This window comes from Tenrec ecaudatus, chromosome 9, assembly GCF_050624435.1.
Source record: "Tenrec ecaudatus isolate mTenEca1 chromosome 9, mTenEca1.hap1, whole genome shotgun sequence".
Lineage (NCBI taxonomy): Eukaryota > Metazoa > Chordata > Mammalia > Afrosoricida > Tenrecidae > Tenrec > Tenrec ecaudatus.
Genome location: NC_134538.1, coordinates 121,254,722 through 121,274,422, shown reverse-complemented (window position 1 = coordinate 121,274,422; position 19,701 = coordinate 121,254,722). Strand labels below are relative to the sequence as shown.

The following is a 19,701-nucleotide window of genomic DNA, read 5'->3' as shown; positions in this document are numbered from 1 at the left end:
GTTCTGTTGCACCTCCTTAGTGTTTTGCCTGGGTGTGGCGGAATCAGATTGGGTGCAATTCCCATACTCTGTCTCCAGTATTGCCCCCGGTAAGGGTATGGGTCAGTGTGGGGTGTCATGTCTCATAGTGGAGCCAGCCCTGTGGTCCTCTCTGTGGACTGGCTGCTCTAATTGGGAACATCGTCCTCACGGCCTGGTGGGCCAGGAGGTGCTCCACTCTCTCCTACTCCCCCTTCATCTGCTCCCATGTGCACTGATCAGATATGTCCCTCTCTCAGAGCTGCAGATTTGATGCTGTTCTTTGAAATAAATTCTTTTGGGGGGAGGTTCACTTAGTAGTTGGGGTTGGGGCTGCCCCCCCCAGAAAAAATTTATCAGAAATATTTTATTATAAGCAAATATATTCTATCCTGAATCTAATCTTTTAGTGCTACTTCTGGGAATGTCTGCTAATCTAAAAGTGGTTGTTTTGTTCATTTGTTGCTATCTTTCACCCGACCTGGACATCCTATTTTCAACTTCTGTTCTTCTAATAGTAGAAGTAAAAAAGAAAATCCAAATATAAGCAACCAACCCTTTGCACTAAAGCTTTCATTTATAATTTTTGCTTTTTATATTGTTTGAAACATTGAAAGTTTTAACTCCTTGGGGAAGAACTTTTACATTTAAGTGCTGCAGCTTACAATATTTGCTATATATGGGAAAAGAATATCAGCAATATTTCATTGTAACATGTAATGTAAAATGTTAAAGGTGGGCATGTGAGATAAAGTCTCCTAGGATGAGCTTATATCAATCACTATCTTTTCTCTCGAAGAGAGGTTCCAATCTTAGCTGTCCTATTTTGTATTGAATAATATTACGTTGTAAGCTCGCTAATATGAACAATTTGATAGCTCTGATCTTTTGATAATTATACTAGTAGCTGTTGTAGACAGATTGGCAGCTATCCCTTTTACTGTCATGTTTGAGTATATTTCCATAAGTTGGCTGTTATAGAAAATTCTTATGTAATTCTTATTTCATCTGTTCACTATACCAACTAGTTTTAATAGGTCACTTAAATGTCATTAAAATTATGTGTATAGATACAAATATGTGAAGATTTATGTTTTATTTATAAAATATACTTCACCAATTTCTGTATTTTAACGTAGTTGAAATTGTGTCTGTGCATGTGTGTATACTGAGAAACAATTTTATAAACACATATACTAATAAAATGTGAAGAGCGCATTAATTGATTTCTGTTTATTTTTCATAGAGCCATTTGCCCTGGCTTCATAGTTCCCACCCAGCTTTAGAGAGAGTAAGTGCTATAGTGTGGGAAGGCAACGACTGCAAGAAAGCAGATATGTCTGTACTTGAGATCAGTGGGATGATAATGAACAGAGTAAGTATTTAAATGTCATTATTTTAGTTCAAGGGTAAGACTTAGTAATTATGAATATTTTAATTATTTACTGACATTTATAACCTCACCTAATTTCTTCAAATTAAAAAAATTGTTTGATTGTGCTTGGCTAAGTATGTAATGTAATGGTAATGCGTCATGAAACCCTTCTTTTATTTCTATTCCTGTGATCAAGAATAGAAGATACTATCTAAAAGCTCGCTATTTTACGTTACTTTTTCTTTCAGTGTATCACATTGAAGAAATGCTATATGTAAACAGTGGTGATGCATACTTATTACTGTTTCATTATTATAAAACTCAAAAACACCCATTGTCGTCAAATTGATTCTTTTGTTGAGTTTCTGAGGCTGTAACTCTTTACAGGAGCCAGGTAGCTTCAGCTTTCTCCTACTGACTGGCTGGTGGGTTTGAACCTCTGACTTGCTGTTAGAAATCCTCATCATTCTTACAGGTTCATTAATTTATTAGTACCCAAAACAAAGACGAATTAAAAAAAACACTAGGAAATTTGTATTCATATATGCTTATTTGATTATCTATTTATACAGAAAGAAAATACAGAGTCACTATTCCAACAAGAACTAGTTGGCCTTCCATCATTTTGGAGCATAGCATATGGGCGAGAGCTAGTAGTAGGGAAGGAAGGAAGAGTCCAAGCTGCACTGAGCATTGTCCAGAAACAAAGCTCCAAGAAGTGCTGAAATGTTTCAACAAGATGATGAAGCACTAGAAGCACTTAGCATTCTATTCCAGGAAAGTTGGAAGACTGCTTGGCCAGATGACAGGAAAGATCCACAGTTTGACCCATTCTAAAGAAAAGTGACCGAAAAGAATGTGCAAATTATAAAACAATATTAATACTACATGCTAGTAAGTTTTTGCTGAAGATCTTTTAACTGGTTGCCACAGTCCATTGACAGGGAATTCGGCTGGATTCAAAAGAGGACATAGCATCATGGATGACACATTGTCGCTGTCAGATGGATCTTGGGTGAAAGCAGAGAATACCAGAAAGATGTTTATTTGTGTTTTATTCACTCTGCAAAGGCAGTTGACTGTGTGGATCATAACATACTATGGATCGCCTGAGAAGAATGAGAACTCCAGAACTCTTAATTGTGCTTGTGCAGAAGCTGTCCGTGTATTAAGAGGCAGTTGTGTGAACAGAACAAGGGAATACTGGATGGTTTAAATCAGGAAAAGTATGTATCAGAGTTGTATCCTCTCACTATAGCTAACTCAGTCTGTATGCTGAGCACGAATAATCAGAGAAGCTGCTTATGTGAAGAAGAACGCTGGTTAGGATTGGAGGAAGGCTTATGAACAACCTGCAGTATGCAGATGACACCACCTTGTTTACTGAGAGTGAGTATTTGAAGCACTTGCTGGTAAAGATAAGTAAGCATTGCAGTCCTTAGTATGGATTCCAACTCGGTGTATAGAACACCAAAATCCTCACAACTGGATGGGTAGGTAGCATTATGATCAATAGAGAAAAGATTGAAGTTGTCAAGGATTTTGTCTTGCTTGGATTCACAAGCAATGCTCATGGAACAGTGGTCAAGAGATCAAACAGTGTGTTGCACTGGGTAAATCTGCCGCACAAGACCTCTTTAAAGTGTTGAAAAGCAAGGAGGTCAGCTTTTGAGAACTAAGGTGTGCCTGCCTCAAGCCATGATTTTTTTAAGTTGTTTTATATGTATGTGAAAGTTGGACATTGAATAAGGACTACCAAAGAAGAATTGGTGCATTTGAATTGTGCTGGTGAAGAATCTTGATAGTACCATGGACTACCAAAAGGACCAACGAATCTGTCTTGGAAGAAGTACAGACAATGCGCTTCAGAGGCAAGGATGGCAAGACCTTGTCTCAAGTACTTTGGACGTGTCAGGAGAGGGACGTCAAGCATGTGGCAGCAAAAAAGAGGAAAACCTTTGACCTGGGCTGCCGACTTGGATATCAGAACAATAGTGAGGATCACCCAGAACCAGGCAGGCTTCCTTTTTGTTGTAAACAGGGCTGATTGATACGAGTTGTACCTGACTCCAGGACACTTAACCAACAACAACCTGTGAGGAGACGTCAAAAAGATCATAGAAAGATTAAATTGAAAGATAATGGAATTTTTCCATGAACTTTCCGAAGCCCTTTTATAGATGATTTTAATGTGTTTACAGCCCTACGAATCAAGTATATTGGACATAATTTACATGTTCCCATTATTAATTCCAAATTCTCTTTTTATTGTCACCCTTCTTTTTCTCTCAATCATTAAGCTCTTCTAAAATCCTTATAAATTTTAGAGGTATTCATTTGTACATTGAACTCTTTAACGGAAAAGAAAAGTATAAATCTTCCATCTAGAGTTTACCTTTAATGAATTGATATTAAATGCATATGAGATCACATCATTCTCTTAATATTATAACTTTTGTGACTGCTTAAAATTTTAAAAAATAATGTGATACTAAGTTGTTTGTTTTATCCAAGGTATGGGCAAACCATTCTGTTTGGATCTGTTCAGTGAGTTAGTGATTTAATAGTGAATTGTTTTTAAAAACTGGGATGGGGGAAATGACCTATATATCCAAGAAGGTTTTAAAACTTGAGTAAATTTAAATTTCCTTTTTATTTTATTAAAGCAAATTTATTTTAATAAAATTATTTTCAATATAAAAAAGTAATGCTTAATAGGAATTCATTTTACTATAGAAAAGGTTCACTAATTTTCTCTTGTTTCCTCTCTCTCTCTCTGCAAAGGTCAACAATCATATACCAGGAATAGGATACCAGATCTTTGGGAATGCAATCTCTCTGATCCTGGGTTTAACCCCATTTGTTTTCCGACTCTCCCAAGCTACAGATCTGGAACAGCTCACAGCACACTCTGCTTCAGAACTTTACATGATCGCATTTGGTTCTAATGAAGATGTCACAGTTCTTTCTATGGTTATAATAAGTTTTGTGGTTCGTGTCTCCCTTGTTTGGATTTTCTTTTTTTTGCTCTGTGTCGCAGAAAGAACTTATAAACAGGTGGGTATAGTAATATTCTGAGTAAAGATTTATCCTTTTCATAATTTTCAAAGTATTTATGAAGCATCTTAGTAACTTGCTAATTTTACCTAGGTTTTTCTAGGTTTGCTTTTGCATTACGTAACTAAATGTAATTCAACCATCCTTACTGTGTTGTTTTTAGTTGTTCTTCAGTAATCTTAAAAATTAATCGCCATCTCAATCTTTTTTTAGCGATTGCTTTTTGCAAAACTCTTTGGACATTTAACATCTGCAAGGAGGGCTCGAAAATCCGAGGTTCCTCATTTCCGGTTGAAGAAAGTACAGAACATTAAAATGTGGCTCTCTCTCCGTTCCTATCTTAAGGTAGAATGGCAGTGATAAAAGCTCTCTTCCGTACTGGCTCCCTCTGGTAGTTCCCCTTTCTTGGTCACTATAGATGGATGCTCAGCTGGGTCATCAGGGTGCTGAGTGCTCTTTTCGCTCTACATCCAGAAATCCTGATGTTTAACTGATGATTCAAGGTCAGATTGCTCTAAATATATCTTTCTCTCTAAATCTCACCAACTTCTTACTCATTCAAAAGAATGACTAGGGATTTTGGTCCTTGTTAGAATGGTCGTCACATACCAGCAGAGGGAGCCCCCTACTTAAAAAAGTTTTGTAGTCAGTCTGTAACCAAGGGCCTGGTCTATTTAAAGATACATATATATTTTTTATGTCATTCTCTTTCTCTGAATCTTTTTATAGTCTTCCTAATTATGGAAGTAAAATATTTAAACTCAGCAAGGGGCGTGAGGGACATCTTTCTTTGTTGTATTAAGTAGCAATGGAAGTATTTTTTTTAATTTGTACTCTTTGTGTACCTTTATATTTTAAATTTTATTCTTTTAAAAATTATTCTTTTATTTATTAATATGACATTAAAACAATTCACCCAATCTCCATTTGGAAATGATAAAGATGAATATAGATTTTTCTTTTTCATTCTGAGGTGCAGGACTGCAAAAGCAGATACATGTAGTTTATCCTGGATTGTGAGTTATCGTACAAATATTTTTAATTGCTGGAGGGGATGGGGTGGGCACTGAGTAGATTTTTTTCCCCATGAGAAGGGGGTGGCAGGTAAAAAAGTTTGGGCCATTTGGTGTGCAGAGATGAATATGTTTTTTGTTGCTTGATTTAGTGAAATTCCATCCCCAATTTTTACTCCTCAGCTCTAAGTGGTTATCGCATTCTCTCTTGCACTGGTTATTTTACTCAGCACCATTAATTTAATGTTAACTCTCCATGAGATACAAAGGGACAACCTCTTCCCTTAGGAGCTTACAGTGCAGTCAGCGAAATAACCCCAGGCCTAGAAATTATCATCACTTGCTTCTGTTTTTTATTTCCAACATGCTGGTAGTTGATTGCCCACTCCTGACCATTTTTCTTCCAAAACTGACCTTGAATGAACGACTTCTCTTTGTTTCCTTACCCACCACCCTCATTCAGGCCATCTTGCTTAGGTTTCTACAGTTGCCTCTAAACTGGCCTCTAGCATTCACATTTCCTCTTCCTAATAAGTTCTTCAGTCTGCCACCAATGTGCAGATTTGAGCATATAATTTGCAATGCAGATTTGAGCATATAATTTCAGAAACTGTTTGAAGATTTTCCATTGCCCTCAGAATAAAAATCAAAATCTTAACAGACTGGATCTCTTTTTGCCTTATCTCCCTCTCTCTCTCACCTAAGTGTGAGATGATCCCTCCCTACCACCCTGGACTCTTTGAGTTCCTTGCATGCATTACACTCCTTCTCTTTGCTGGCACACATCCTCCTCTTTTGACCCGTGCCATTATGCCCCCAACCCCCCCAAAAAACACAAAAAACAGAATCTACTCCCATGCAGTTGATTCCGACTTTTAGTGGCCCAGTGGTTTCTGAAGCTGTCAATCTTGACAGGAGCAGACAACCTTAATTTTCTCTCTAGGAGCAGCCAGAGGGTTTGCCCCACCAGCCTTGTGGTGCACAGTTTAACACTTAAGCAGCAGCACCACCAGGGGCCCTCCTTGAATGCATCAGTTTGTTATAAATTTCACCCCAACAGGGAGAACTTCCTAGACTCACACTCCTGACCCCTAAAGCTAAGGTGTCTCTGGACAGTTATCTCAAAGCATCCTATTCCTGTGCTTGTTGGCACTCACCATAGCTTATCATACTTCTGTGATTGTGAGCTTGATTCTGTCTCTCCTACTATTTCCATGAGGCAGAGACTGGGTCTGCTATGTTCTCTGCTCTATTTCTTGCATCTAGCACAGTGCCTAGTTCTGAGCCAGTGCATAAAAATATTTGTTGAATTAATAATTTGTGGTTGAAAATAGGAACTGTTTGAAGGTATGCTAAGAATTCCAGGCTGTGTAGACATCAATTTCCCTGTGTTGCAAATCCTTAGAAAATAGTAACACTGTGTTTTTAAAATTCACCTGGAAAATTAGATGTATTTTCTGTTTGTAACTATGGTCAACTCTTGGTGAAAATTAGCTGTCAGACAGTACATGTAGTAGTTTGAAATGTTTTCTCTTTCAGCGCCGAGGCCCTCAGCGATCTGTTGATGTAATAGTGTCGTCTGCTTTCCTGTTGACCATCTCAGTGGTATTTATCTGTTGTGCTCAGGTGAGTGCAACACGTTGAGCTTATACACTCAAACACGTAAACCCGAAGCTTCAGAAGACTTTCTGATAACTGCTTTATCAAAGTAATAATATAAGTGAGCCAAACAGAAGTGTGATGTTTGTTTTTGTGGTGTATGTTCTTTCAGTAGACGAAATAAATCTGCTTTTCATCTTTGTGCCATCAACAGTGGCTAGCATATGATGAAATATTTCCTGAGGTAGCATATTAATTATGTTTGTGCATAACTCATCGAACATTTTTTATCTTTCAAATCAGATTTTGAGAGTCTATTGTTACTGCATTGTTACAGACTATTTTCCGCTAATCTTTGAATTATCACTATGACTTGATTGATATTTTTGACACATATTATGCAAAAGAATTTTTGGTAACCAAGATTAGTCTGAAAACACAAAAGGATCTTAGGATATGTAATGTGCTATAAAAAATTTATAATAAAATACAGTGCAGGCTTCCATTTAACTAACATTTAAATAAGTCGAAAATTCTGCTTTAAAACACCAACCACTTGAAGACAGCATAGTCTAACTTTGAAGACAGATTAGGAAACTTACCCATGGACTAAGCCACAAGCTAACCTATATGTTGGCACTCAGACCATGTACCTATAATGCAGTCAAGGGAGAAAACAGTGACAATATTAACAGATAAAATATATGGAATTTTTCAAGTCTTTTGTAAATAAAAATTTAAAACCAAAAATAGAGTATTAAAAAGATTACTAGTATTAATTACTTTTTGCCATTAAACTGAATGCTTAGATGAACAATTTTGTTGAAATACCTGATTTATTAAACTTTGAGTTCAAAAGAAAACCCGAGAAACCTGTAATCGAAGTCACAGCACTTTGTTGGGTATTTTACAAACCCGTCTCCAACAAAGAGTCACCCCAGGGCCATGTGGCTTCACAGGTGAATTCTGTCAAAATTCAAAGGAATTCTCCATCCTAATCTTAACAAGAAGATAACAGAGAGTAGAAGAAGAGGGAATAGTCTCCAACTCCTTTTCTGAGTGTAATGATAATTGTGATAGTAATACCAGAAAAATGGGAAACTTTGACCTAATTTCACTTACTACTTTAGATATGAACTTTATCAACAAATATATTACAGTAAAGCAAGCAATGTAATGGGGATGAATACACTATGACCAAGATAGTTTATCTCTGAAATGCAGAGATTTAAACTTTGATGAAAAGATACACAGCAAAACACACTCATTTCTGCAGTTCTAGACATAAGCCAGTGGCATTGGCGATATTCTTCACAGTGTCCGCAATCTTGTTACTTCTCTTTTAGTTGTTTGTCCCCATTAATTTTCAACTCCCTGCCCCCAAGCTTGTCAACTGTGCTTTACAGTAGCCATCGACCTTATCAACTGTACACTTTTTTTACAGGCTTGATACTCCATGGTGACAAGCTTTATTTCTTGAGGTAAATTGTTACTTTGTATAAAAGTGACTTCGGGAGATAGTTTCGATTCAGGTTTGAAGAGTAACCCAGGGCCATAGTCTTTAGGGCTCTTCCAGCCTTAATCGATCCAATAACTCTGGATTCTTTAAGAGTTTGACGTTCTTTTCCACAGAATGCAGAGACTCATGTATAAGCCAAGTTTCCCCGCACATTTTTAATACAGTTTTTGTGGTAAAATTAGGTTCCTTGGGCTGATAATGCAGGTCGGCTTATACTCAAGTATATATATGGTAATGTAATTTTAGGTTCTTTAGTGGGTTAAAAGAGGAGAAAAATCTGTAATCATCTTAATCATACAAATTGGTAAAATTCAGTGAGAATTCATAATATAAGAATAGAAAGTTTGCCCTCAATCTGGTAAAGGGTATCCTTGAAAGCATGGAGCAAACTTTGTGCCTAGTGATGATACCTTTGAGATCTGAGTTTGCAATCAGGAATAAGATGACGGTAACGCCTCCTACCACTTGGAGTCAACATTGTGGTCGTGGTGGTGGTGCGTGTTAGGTGCCATCAGGTCAGTACCCACCCCTGGTGACCCTGAGCCCAACAGCACAAAACACTGCCCGGTCCTGTGCCATCACAGGTGTCCCTCTGCTTGATCCCACTGTTACAGCCAGCGTGTCAGTCCTTAATGTGGAGGGCCGTCCTGTCTTTCACTGCCTCTCTGCTTCACCAAGCATGATGCCTTTCTCCAGGGACTGGTGTCTACTGACAGCGTGTCCCAATTACATGACACGACATCTCACCATTTTGCCTCCAAGGAGCACTCTGGCCGTGATTCTTCCAAGGCAGAAGTGTTGGTCCTCTTGGCGGTCCATGGGACCACCCTTCAAACTCACCCCTTCTTCTTCGGTCTCAATCCAAGTATTTTGGTGGAAGATAGTAACCAAGTTGAAAGAGAAAAATCTTACAATGATTGAAAGGAACAAGAAATCATAGACTGGTTTTCTATATAGAACATCCAAGTGGCTTTACAAACAATGAAAAATACTGTCAGCGGGATTTCTGGATACAACCTTTTAAAATCAGCTTCGTTCTTATCAGCTAGAGATCAGCAGACTCTCTGTTAAAGGCCAGGTCTTAAATTTTTTAAACTTTGTGTGCCGCATAGAGGTTCTAGTGTGTCTTCTTTTTAACAGCCCTTAAAAAACTGTAAACGTCATTCTTAGCTCCAAGGCTGAACAAAATACACCTTAGGTAGATTTGGCCCATGGGTCAGAATATGCTGATCTTTGTCATACAGAGGAAAAATAATTAAAAACTGTTAACAGATGACATTTTCAATAAGAATAACAAAACAAAAGATGTGTAGGACCTTACAGGGAAATGTGAAGCACTGAAAATCATGATATTAATGGTTAGGAATATTCTATTTCATATCTCAATTCTCCCCAGGCTAATTTATAAATTCAGTGTGATTCTAACATATTGATAGGGTTTATCAAGTTTTCTGAAAGTCATCTGGACACTGAGTCAAGAATAGCTCATATAATTTGGAGGAACAGAACAAGTTGCCTAACCAGAAATATGAAGACTTTAGGACATAGGATTACCATTGGGATGAAATACAGTCCTTCAGATGTACATGCATGTGCGCACATGCACACACACACAGCCACTAAGTTGATTTTTTTCTCAGTGACATGATATGATATAGCAGAACTCTGTAGACTTTCCAAGGCCATAAATCGCTATGGAAGCAGACTGCTACATCTTTTACCCAAGAAGTGGCTGGTGGGTTCAGACCACCAACCTTTTGGTAGCAGCTGCAGACTTTAACCTTTGTGCTATCAGAGCTACTGAAATAAACTCCAAGTAGATTAAAGACCTAGATGTGTGAAAACAAAAATTTTTATTGCACATAAAAATTAAAAATGGTACATCTCATAAAAGAGAAGCCAGATACGGGGGGGGGGGGCGAATCCTGGCAAAGCCATGACTTAAAAAGGATTGTTATTTAGACTATATAATATATAAGTAATATCTATAAATAAGTAAGTATAAATAATCCAATAGGCAAAAAATTATTGTACTGAATCCAAGCAGAAAAAAACCAGTGACAGCTAAGCCTAAGAAACATCCTTAACTTCCATAAGTAATTAAGGCAGGTAAAATGAAGGTAGTAAGAGAGCATTTCACACTCTTCCGGCTTGGCGGATATGAAGACAGCTGAGTGATACCAAGTGTGGGCACAAGTGAGGGCGAAGAGAGTTCTGATGCTTTGCTGGGAGTAGAAACCGATACACCGTTTTGGAGATAAATGTTAGTGTTTAATAAAGTTGGTAAGTTTTGTGCTGCTAACCGCCAGGTTAGTGGTTCAAATCTGTCCTCCGCTGCCCCACAGCAGACGGTAAGGCTGTCTGTCCCCACAAAGACGTGCTGTTCTGAAAACTGTAGGGTGGCTTTGGCGTTGGCTCTGTAGCAGTGAGTTGAATTGCAGGATGGCAGTGGGTTAATACAATTGAAGATGTGACTTTCCAAGGACCCGGCAATATTACTTCTAGAAATGTTTGTTGCAGCATAGTCTTTGAGAGGAAAAACTGACAACAATATTAATTGGTAGACAGGGCAGTAATTATAGTTGATTTGATTGATCCTGTGATGCTAATTACCGAAAGGAGTTAAAATGGATGTATCAGTGGTAGTAAATTTGGTGGTGGGGGGTGCAGTTGAATAAAAAGCAAATTGAAAAACGATGTGAATAATGTGATAATACTTCTATAAAATGTTAAATATATGTATAAAATCTAGTTTAATGATATAGCCAAACTATAAAATGCATGAAAAAAGGAACAGAATTTATTACACCTGGGGTAGAAGGAAGCCAGGAAATGAGAAACAAGAAAAAAAATTTAAGTGCATTCAAGTGAATCTATAATAGGTTATGTTAATTTGAAAGAAATGTTGCAAAATATTAAGAGTCGACCAAACAGTGCATCCTCACCGGTATTGATTACATCTTACTTTTGATATGCTTAAAATCGTCGTAGTAAAGGGACATGGTTTTCAAATGTAATACTACATTGATGATCCATTTATATGAAGTAGAATGTTAATGTCTTTTAAAATGAAATTGTTTCAAATCACTGTTTTTCACATTTCCTTTTTTTGTACACTAGCTGCTTCATGTGCATGAGATCTTCCTTGATTGTCACTACAATTGGGAACTAGTAATTTGGTGCATCTCATTAACACTTTTTCTCCTAAGATTTGTTACCCTTGGATCAGAAACAAGTAAAAAATATAGCAATACCTCAATATTACTTACTGAGCAGGTAAGAATACGTGACTTAAGATGCCTGTAAATCCTAATGTTTCCATTTACTGCATGTTTTTCAGGAATGTATTTTATTAGATTAAAGCGACTTGGGTTATAAAGCAAAATTTGAAACTTGATAGACCTCAAGCCATTCTTTTTATGTCCCATTTCCATCTGGCAAGAAGGAAGTACCATTTACAGCAATCAGGGAGTTTTAACCCGTAGTAGATATGTTTGCTTTTCAGTATAGCAAAGACATAGTTGAATAAATAGGAATTTTTATTTTAAAAACAATGGTTTTGATGATCATCTCTATTTCATATGAATTTGTGCAGTATTTTCTCCTCACAGTTTCAATAGGTACAAAGAAACTGCAGAGAAGATGTAGAATATTTTAATCTGGGATTGTGTGATTCTATCCCTGGTTGTGTAATAGTTTAGCACTCGGCTACTAACGGAAAGCGTCTCAGTTTAAATCCACCCAGTGACTCTGGGAGAAAGGCTTGGCAATAAGGAGGGCAGCCAAGAAAACCTGACCACGGGCAGTTCCTGGTCACTTTGGGGCTGCTGTGAGTCCGAATTGAGTCTACGGCACTTAATGACCCATTGAAACAAGGAACAGGTGGTTTGGTCAAATGAACTCAATAAACGGGGAAGGGAATTGTGGCCAGCAAAGAGAGATTTCAAGGAAATATGACTGGACCCCATGGCGATTGGACAAAGGCAGTCTCTTCCTCCAGTGTGCTCTGAGCTATATGGCTTCTCATTTCTGCACCTTTGTTCCAATCGCCTGTGTACTTGCTACTCCAAATTTGGGTTTACACTTGGTTTTGACTTGCCTCTGCCCAAATATTCTAGACTTTCCTGACTTAGCCAGTGCATGAACCTTTGGTCTCTGGCAAAGAGTGTGGTGTTCTCTATACAATACACTGGCCATGGTCGTTTGGGGAAGCTCCCAATCAGAGTGAGGGCAGGGTGATAGGACAGCGTGCAAACAGCACAGCTGCCCAGGTCTGCCATCCACAGGCCTGGGGCGGAGCATTTTTCAGAGAAGGTAGCTGTGAACAAGCCAGACACGTCTAAATTTTATATTACAGATGGATAAAGATACATAAAGATTTTGAATCTGGAGTTACTTTTAAAATAAGAAATTAGAAATCAACTGATTTCACTACAGTCTGATTATTATTGATTATTTAAATTGATTGCACTCTGGGACTAACGTATATCATCATTAAGTAATGCCACCCAGCTTCTTTTACTGTCTTGGCTTTTAATTACCTTTGAAAGGTGGGTTTTTTTGTGTTTTTACTCATTTTATTGGGGGCTCATACAACTCTTACCACAATCCATCCATCCATCCTTTGTGTCAAGCACATTTGTACATTTATTGCTGTCATTCTCAGAACATTTGCTTTCTGCTTGAGCCCTTGGTATCAGCTCTTCATTTTCCCCCCTCTCCCCACTACCCCCTTCCTCATGAACCCTTTATAATTTACAAATTATTATTTTGTCATATCTTACACTGCCCGATATGTACCTTGTAATTGGTTCCCCCTTTCCACCCCACCCTCTCTCCACCCTCCCGGTATTGCCACTCTCAGCACTGGTCCTGAAGGGATCATCTGTCCTGGATTCCTGTGTTGAAAGGTGTTTTAATAGCTCACTATGTTTCTTTTAAATTTTGTTTCAATTTAAAGATTATTTTATTGGGGGCTCTTACAGCTCTTAGAACAATCCATACATCTATTGTATCAATCATATTTTTACATATGTTGCCATCATTACCCTTGGTATCAGCCCCTCTTTTTTCCCTCCCTCCCCACCCCCAATAAATTATAAATTATTTTTCAAATCTTACACCAACTGCTGTCTCCCTTCCCTTGCAGTTTCTGTTCATCCCCTTAGAAGGTGGGGGTGGGGGTGTATGTGTGTGGATTTTGTGTAGATCGGTTCCCCCTTCCTCCGCCTCCTCTTCCCACCTTCCCCTTCCCCTTCTGGTATCTCCTGTTCCTGGATTCCGTGTCACTGTGTTTCTTATTCTATAAGTAATATGTTTATGATAATCGACTTGAAATTTACAGTGAAACGTAAAGAATATTAAAAGAGTCTACACGCTCAGTGTCCAGAGAACCACTGTTACTATTTTAATGCATAGCTAAGTTATTTTAAAATCTGTATAATCTAAATAATTTTAATTATTTATCTTCTTTTTTACAAAAGATAAACCTCTACTTGAAAATGGAAAAGAAACCTAACAAGAAAGACGAACTGACACTAGTGAATAATGTTCTAAAACTGGCTACTAAACTGCTCAAGGTCAGAGTGCCATTGACTAGGGAGCGCAGTGCTGCTCTGGCGTTGTGTGTTAGAACCTACCTCGTACTGGGTTGTAATGACTATTCAGATTGCTCCCAAATGATAGCTGAGCACACTTCTGCACATTAAAAGGTCATTTTCATATTTCAGTTGTAAGAAAGTTTATTTTTTCCAAAAGGACTCGTAATTGGTTACCTTTTTTGGGGGGGGGAGTGGATTCTTTGTAGGAGGAGACTTCAGAAGGTTCATGGGCAATTTCAACTATCTTTTAATCCCATTTTTTCTGCGAACTTTTAAAGCCCCCTTTTGTAAGGCCATGTGGTTAACCGGTAAATCTTAATGAATCAGAGGTTCACGGTGTTTTGTTTCTTGCTCTCTTTCTCTCCCAGGAGTTAGACAGTCCTTTCAGATTATACGGGCTCACAATGAACCCACTGCTTTATAACATTACCCAGGTGGTCATCCTTTCAGCTGTGTCTGGAGTTATCAGTGACTTGCTTGGATTTAATTTAAAGGTAAGGATTCTGTATGTCTTAGTACTCTGTTGCTTTTTTGATCACATTTACCATAGATTCTCATATATAAGCTGTTTTTTTCAGCACATTTTTAATGCAGTTTTTCTGATAAAATGAGGTGCCTCGGCTGATAGTCAGGTCAGCTTATACTTGAGTACTTATGGTAGTTTGCCCAAGCACTCTTGAGATCTCACATACACAGTAATGGAGTAATTTTGATAATTGTATACAGAATTAGTGAAAATAATTTCAAAGAAATGATCTTGGCTCATAATACTTAAGAAACTTCTAATAGGGAAAAGTACTCATTACAAATATAACTTATGTGTAGGAAAAGTGTTTTTACTTATATAATGAATCAAATTTAAATGACAAGTAGAAAACCCCTATTTCTTTTTTTTGACAAAAAGTTGTATAATTAGATAACAAAAGTGAATGCATGATAATCATATTAAACAAGTACTATGTATACATTGCCACTTTTTAATCAAGGAGATCAGGAGAAGGTGGTTGCTTGCGTCTTTATTTGTTGTTTAAGACGAGTCATCAGGAGTGAAACGTTAAAACTGAGAACCTGTGCTGTCCCCCACCCTGGTGGTGCTGTGGGTGAGGGACCGCACTGCTAAGGCTAACAGCTTTCACTGCAGGAGAACGAGGAGGGCACCTGTCCCCATAAAAATGTACCGTTTCATAAGCCTGCATAGGCAGTGTGAGTCAGAGTCAACTCGGGGCTGCAGTTTGCTTGTTTGGGGATGGAATTTATTTTTTTATAGTTTTATTTATTTATTTTAATAAATCATTTTATTGGGTGTTCTTACAGTTCTTATAACAATCCATACATCAATAGTATCAAGCACTTTAGTACATATGTTGCCATCATCATTTCCAAAACATTTGAGCCCCTGGTGTCAGCTCCTCTTTTTTCCCTTCCCTCTCCAACTCTCCCACCCTCTTGACCCCTTGATAATTTATAAATTATTTTTATTTTCATATATTAAACCACCTGCTGTCTCCCTTCACCCACATTTCTGTTGTTTATCCTCGGGTGGGGGGTGGAGATTATACATCAATCATTGCGATCGGTTCTCCCTTTCTCCCCACCATTTTCACCCTACCCTCATGCTACCCCTATCGCTAGTCTTATAATTGGTCCTGAGGGGTTTATCTGTCCTGGATTCTGTGTGTCAAGAGCTCTTACCCATACCAATGTACATGCTCCGGTCTAACTGGATTTGTAAGATAGAACTGGGATCATGAGAATGGAGGGTAGGGAGGTGGGAGGAAGTATTAAAGAAATAGAGGAATGTTGTGTGTTTCATCTGTGCTATTTCTTTGGGATCAAATTTAAATAGGAAGTGTATGATACAATTTAGTAAGTTGGTATATGGAAACTGGCCCTAATGATCTTTTATATTCTGTCTAGTTGTGGAAGATTAAATCATGACAATTCAGAGGAAAGCTGTAGCTGCTGTTCCAGGTCTGGAGTACTGACTATGCTGCCTGGACGCGGTCAGGAGTCTCAGCTGGGACACTGAAGTGTTGGCATCAGACTGTCTTGTGCAATTCTTCTATTTATTTTACACGTTCACCGTTTTTTACTTTTAGTCTTTATAGTTTGTTTTTAAGCATTGGTGTATGCTTAGTTGTTGAAAGGGTGAAAAACGATCTCCAGATACTTGAGATCCTGGTAATTGCTCTTAAATAATTGACAGAATTGCAAAACCTGCGAGCAGAAGCCATTGCTAAGCACTGTTTCTCCATCGATGCCATGAACTTGCCTTACTTGAGGAAAAATTCTACTAACCTTGAAATATTGCATTGGACTCAGCTAAGAAAATACAGCATTTTCTTCAGTAATCAAGATCCAGTCAGGGTTTTTCTTGAATTATTTTGGAACAATGCCAGGATCTGCATTGATTAAGCTGCAGTTTAAGCACCCTTCAGTATTAATATATATGGTGTTACATAACAGGTCAACAAGTGCTCTTTGATGATAAAACTCTTCGTAGAGCAATAATTGTAAATGGTTACCATACTGTAAGATTTTTTGATAAAAATTAGTAATAATTCTATTTATTTGAAACACTGGGCTGTTTGCACAGCTCCAACTGTGCATGCTCAAAATGTGCACTTTTAAAAATTGTTCCTTTTAATGTAGATCTTCATATGGACTGTGTTGTAGTGTACTAGGGCATGATAACGTATGCCTGTGAGTGAGGTTATTAGCTCCTCTCACAAGTGAAGTGCCTATTGATATCGTTTCAGTACATCATGTTTACTCAAGTGAAATCATCTCCCCAGGGCACACTCCAGCGTATGCGATTCCTGCTGCACTCAAACGAACAAGGGAAGAACCAATCAACTCTTCTCTGACTGCCCTGTTTAAAACTTTCCAAATTCTCAGAAAAGACCATGTCAGCTTACAGATGATTTCCTCTAAAATGTAATCTGATGTCTTTCCTCCTTAGCCTCCACCCTCACCCCAACCATTATATAAGGGCTACTTCAGATGTGTTTAACCTAGAAAGTTCACCCCGCTAATAATTTGCCAAGTATCTAAATGAGGACTTATCATGTTGGCATGTTAAGTAAATAGGGCAAATATGACAGTAACTTATATTGGGCCTTGGTTTTAAGTTGTTATATTTGTACAATCGAATGTTTTAGGAATTACATGAATTATGACTTGTTTTTCAGTGTTTTTTTTTATGGTAGGTATCTGATTTCTAAAACAGCATTTATTTGAAACAATTCAGAACTTTCTTGGTGCAAAGTGAATCATGTTAAATATCCTCGCGTTTTTACCATGTATTAGGGAATTGAAAACGACTGCCAGTGATTTGTCTGCATGGTGCAGTTCACACTGGCACACAATCGTTTGCGGATCAGGAATGAGTGAGATACAGAGTCAACGTCCTCACCCTTTGCTCTGACCGTTCCTCTGGATCCGCCTCAAGTCGGCTTTGCTGTGTAGTGTATTTCCTTTCTGTATAAAACAACAGAAAGCATGTTGTTTTATTTTTCGGGGTTCTCATATGTTTGATAATGACCAAAGTGCATTCTGAGTCTTTTCAAGGAATGTATTTACTGGAGCTTTAAGAACATACTTATTTTCTCATGTGAAAAATTAGGCTTTGTCTAATATGTTTCTTCTTCCTCTCCTCTAATGTTAAGGTTGTTTTTAGGAATTATATTTTATAAACTTTTTCAAAATATAAGGTACATACCTATACAGAACTGAACATTTTGCACAGAATATACTGAATATATTTTGAGAAAAATAAAAGTACAGCATGAGTTCTGGTAGGAATAAAAATGAAACTATTGTATCACACACATACTTAAACAGCTTATTTCACAACGGAAATATTTTTGAAATGTAACGGAGCATACTGATTTAAAAATGTTTTAGATGGAAATTCATTTTACATTAAAGTTGGGAGTTGCTTCATGAAGTACAATATCTATACCTCTCAACCATGTAACATGTTGAATTGTCGCTCAGGGGGCGAGCAGTGGGGTTCTAAAGAGAAAGTGTCAGAGCATTAATAGTAGAACCGTTTTCAAAGCAAAAACAAAAAATCATTGCTGCCTTTAAAAGCATCATGAATGTAAGAAATTGTAACATACTACAAAATATAGAAAAGGCAGTTCAAAGATAGGATTGTGGCAGATGTTGTGTGTTACTGTTGTCTATTTGCCACTTGTTCTATTTGAAAGTTTGATCAGCAAGTTTAAAATAAAACATTCTATGACTGACAGTGTTAAACTGGATGTTTGTTGCTTTTGTTTGTTTGCTTGTTTAAAGTTTTCAGGTCATGTATGTTTCTGTGGTAATTTGTGTAGGCTGTAGTATAAACTTTAATGATAAATGTTAGATTTGGGGAGAGTAGAAATAAACTTTGTATCGCTTCCCAACAGTTCAGATTTTGTTACAATTCTTTGAACATGAATGAGTAATAAAACACTCAGGAGTCTTTGGTTATGAACTGCTGTGCCACCGTGAATGTATGCTTCCTTTAGGGACAGAAAACTCTTGGTGGCCCTGAAAATTAAAACTCAGGAGGATAGTGGTAATCGAAATACATATTCAAATGAATTTAGCATGAGCGGTCATAGTCAATAAGATGGCTGAATATTTCTGTTATCAGATAGTTGCAAATCTTCAAATCACTTAAATTAACCAGGGACCATTAAACCCTGGGGACAATATGGGTTAGGTGATGGGCTGCTTACCCCAAGATCAGGGGTTCAAATCTACCAGTTGTGCTTCAAGAGAAAGATGACGCTATCTGCTTCCAGAACAATTGACAGTCCTAGAAACCCTAGGGAGGCCGGTTCCACTCTGTCCTATAGGGTCGTTGAGTCAGGATCACCTGATGAAAATGAGTCTGGCATTAATTCAAGTGTGCTTTCCAACTTACTTTCAGCTTAAAGTGGACTCTTCTAATGACGCTCCTTTTCGATTTCAGAATACATCTGTATGATCTGCACTCTGTGCTATTCTCATTAATGTTCTAAATGATGCAGCTTATGTTGATCTACATGAAAGATACCACAAATACGTAATCTATAGCCCTGGTTCCCCACAGTACTTAGCCCCTAAGAGAAAGCTGGTGTGTGTAGAAGGGGCTGTGGTATACTTTAAAAAAAACAACAAAAAAACAATTTCTCAGATGTTTGCCCAACCTGCTATCCTTCATACCTTGGGAATTATGTTTTAGAACCAAGGAATTTTATTCCAGTCAATTCCATGTGATCTTCCTTTTCCTAGCACCTAAAACAGTGTCTGAACAAAGAATAATCCCAATATAATGAATGAGTGGCGTCTTAAGAGATGTCAGGCATTGCTTAATCCAAAAGCCTCATTTTATAGGTTTATATGATAAAAAACATAAGGCCATAAAACAGGTTAAGTAGTTTCCCCATGATTGCATTTGGTATCTATCGACTGATCAAAATAGGAGTATTTGGGAAAGTAGGCAGAACAGATCAACACTATGAATATTAATAGTGAACCAAACTA

General features: G+C 37.6%; 1 protein-coding gene across 4 annotated transcripts in view; it reads left to right on the top strand.

Annotated features, from left to right (window-relative positions):
* Positions 1–18,544, top strand: part of PHTF2 (putative homeodomain transcription factor 2) — a 142,456-nt gene extending 123,912 nt beyond the window's left edge. For 3 of the 4 annotated variants that reach the window (XM_075558488.1, XM_075558489.1, XM_075558490.1), the window contains 8 exons: positions 1,265–1,393; positions 4,178–4,450; positions 4,664–4,795; positions 7,003–7,089; positions 11,702–11,857; positions 14,065–14,160; positions 14,550–14,675; positions 16,099–18,544. In XM_075558488.1, the coding sequence (XP_075414603.1) occupies positions 1,265–1,393; positions 4,178–4,450; positions 4,664–4,795; positions 7,003–7,089; positions 11,702–11,857; positions 14,065–14,160; positions 14,550–14,675; positions 16,099–16,119 (1,020 nt within the window). In that variant the 3' untranslated portion in view covers positions 16,120–18,544. The remainder of the gene's footprint in view (positions 1–1,264; positions 1,394–4,177; positions 4,451–4,663; positions 4,796–7,002; positions 7,090–11,701; positions 11,858–14,064; positions 14,161–14,549; positions 14,676–16,098) is intronic. The other variant, XM_075558487.1, reaches the window with a different exon arrangement.
* Positions 18,545–19,701: the final 1,157 nt, after the last annotated feature.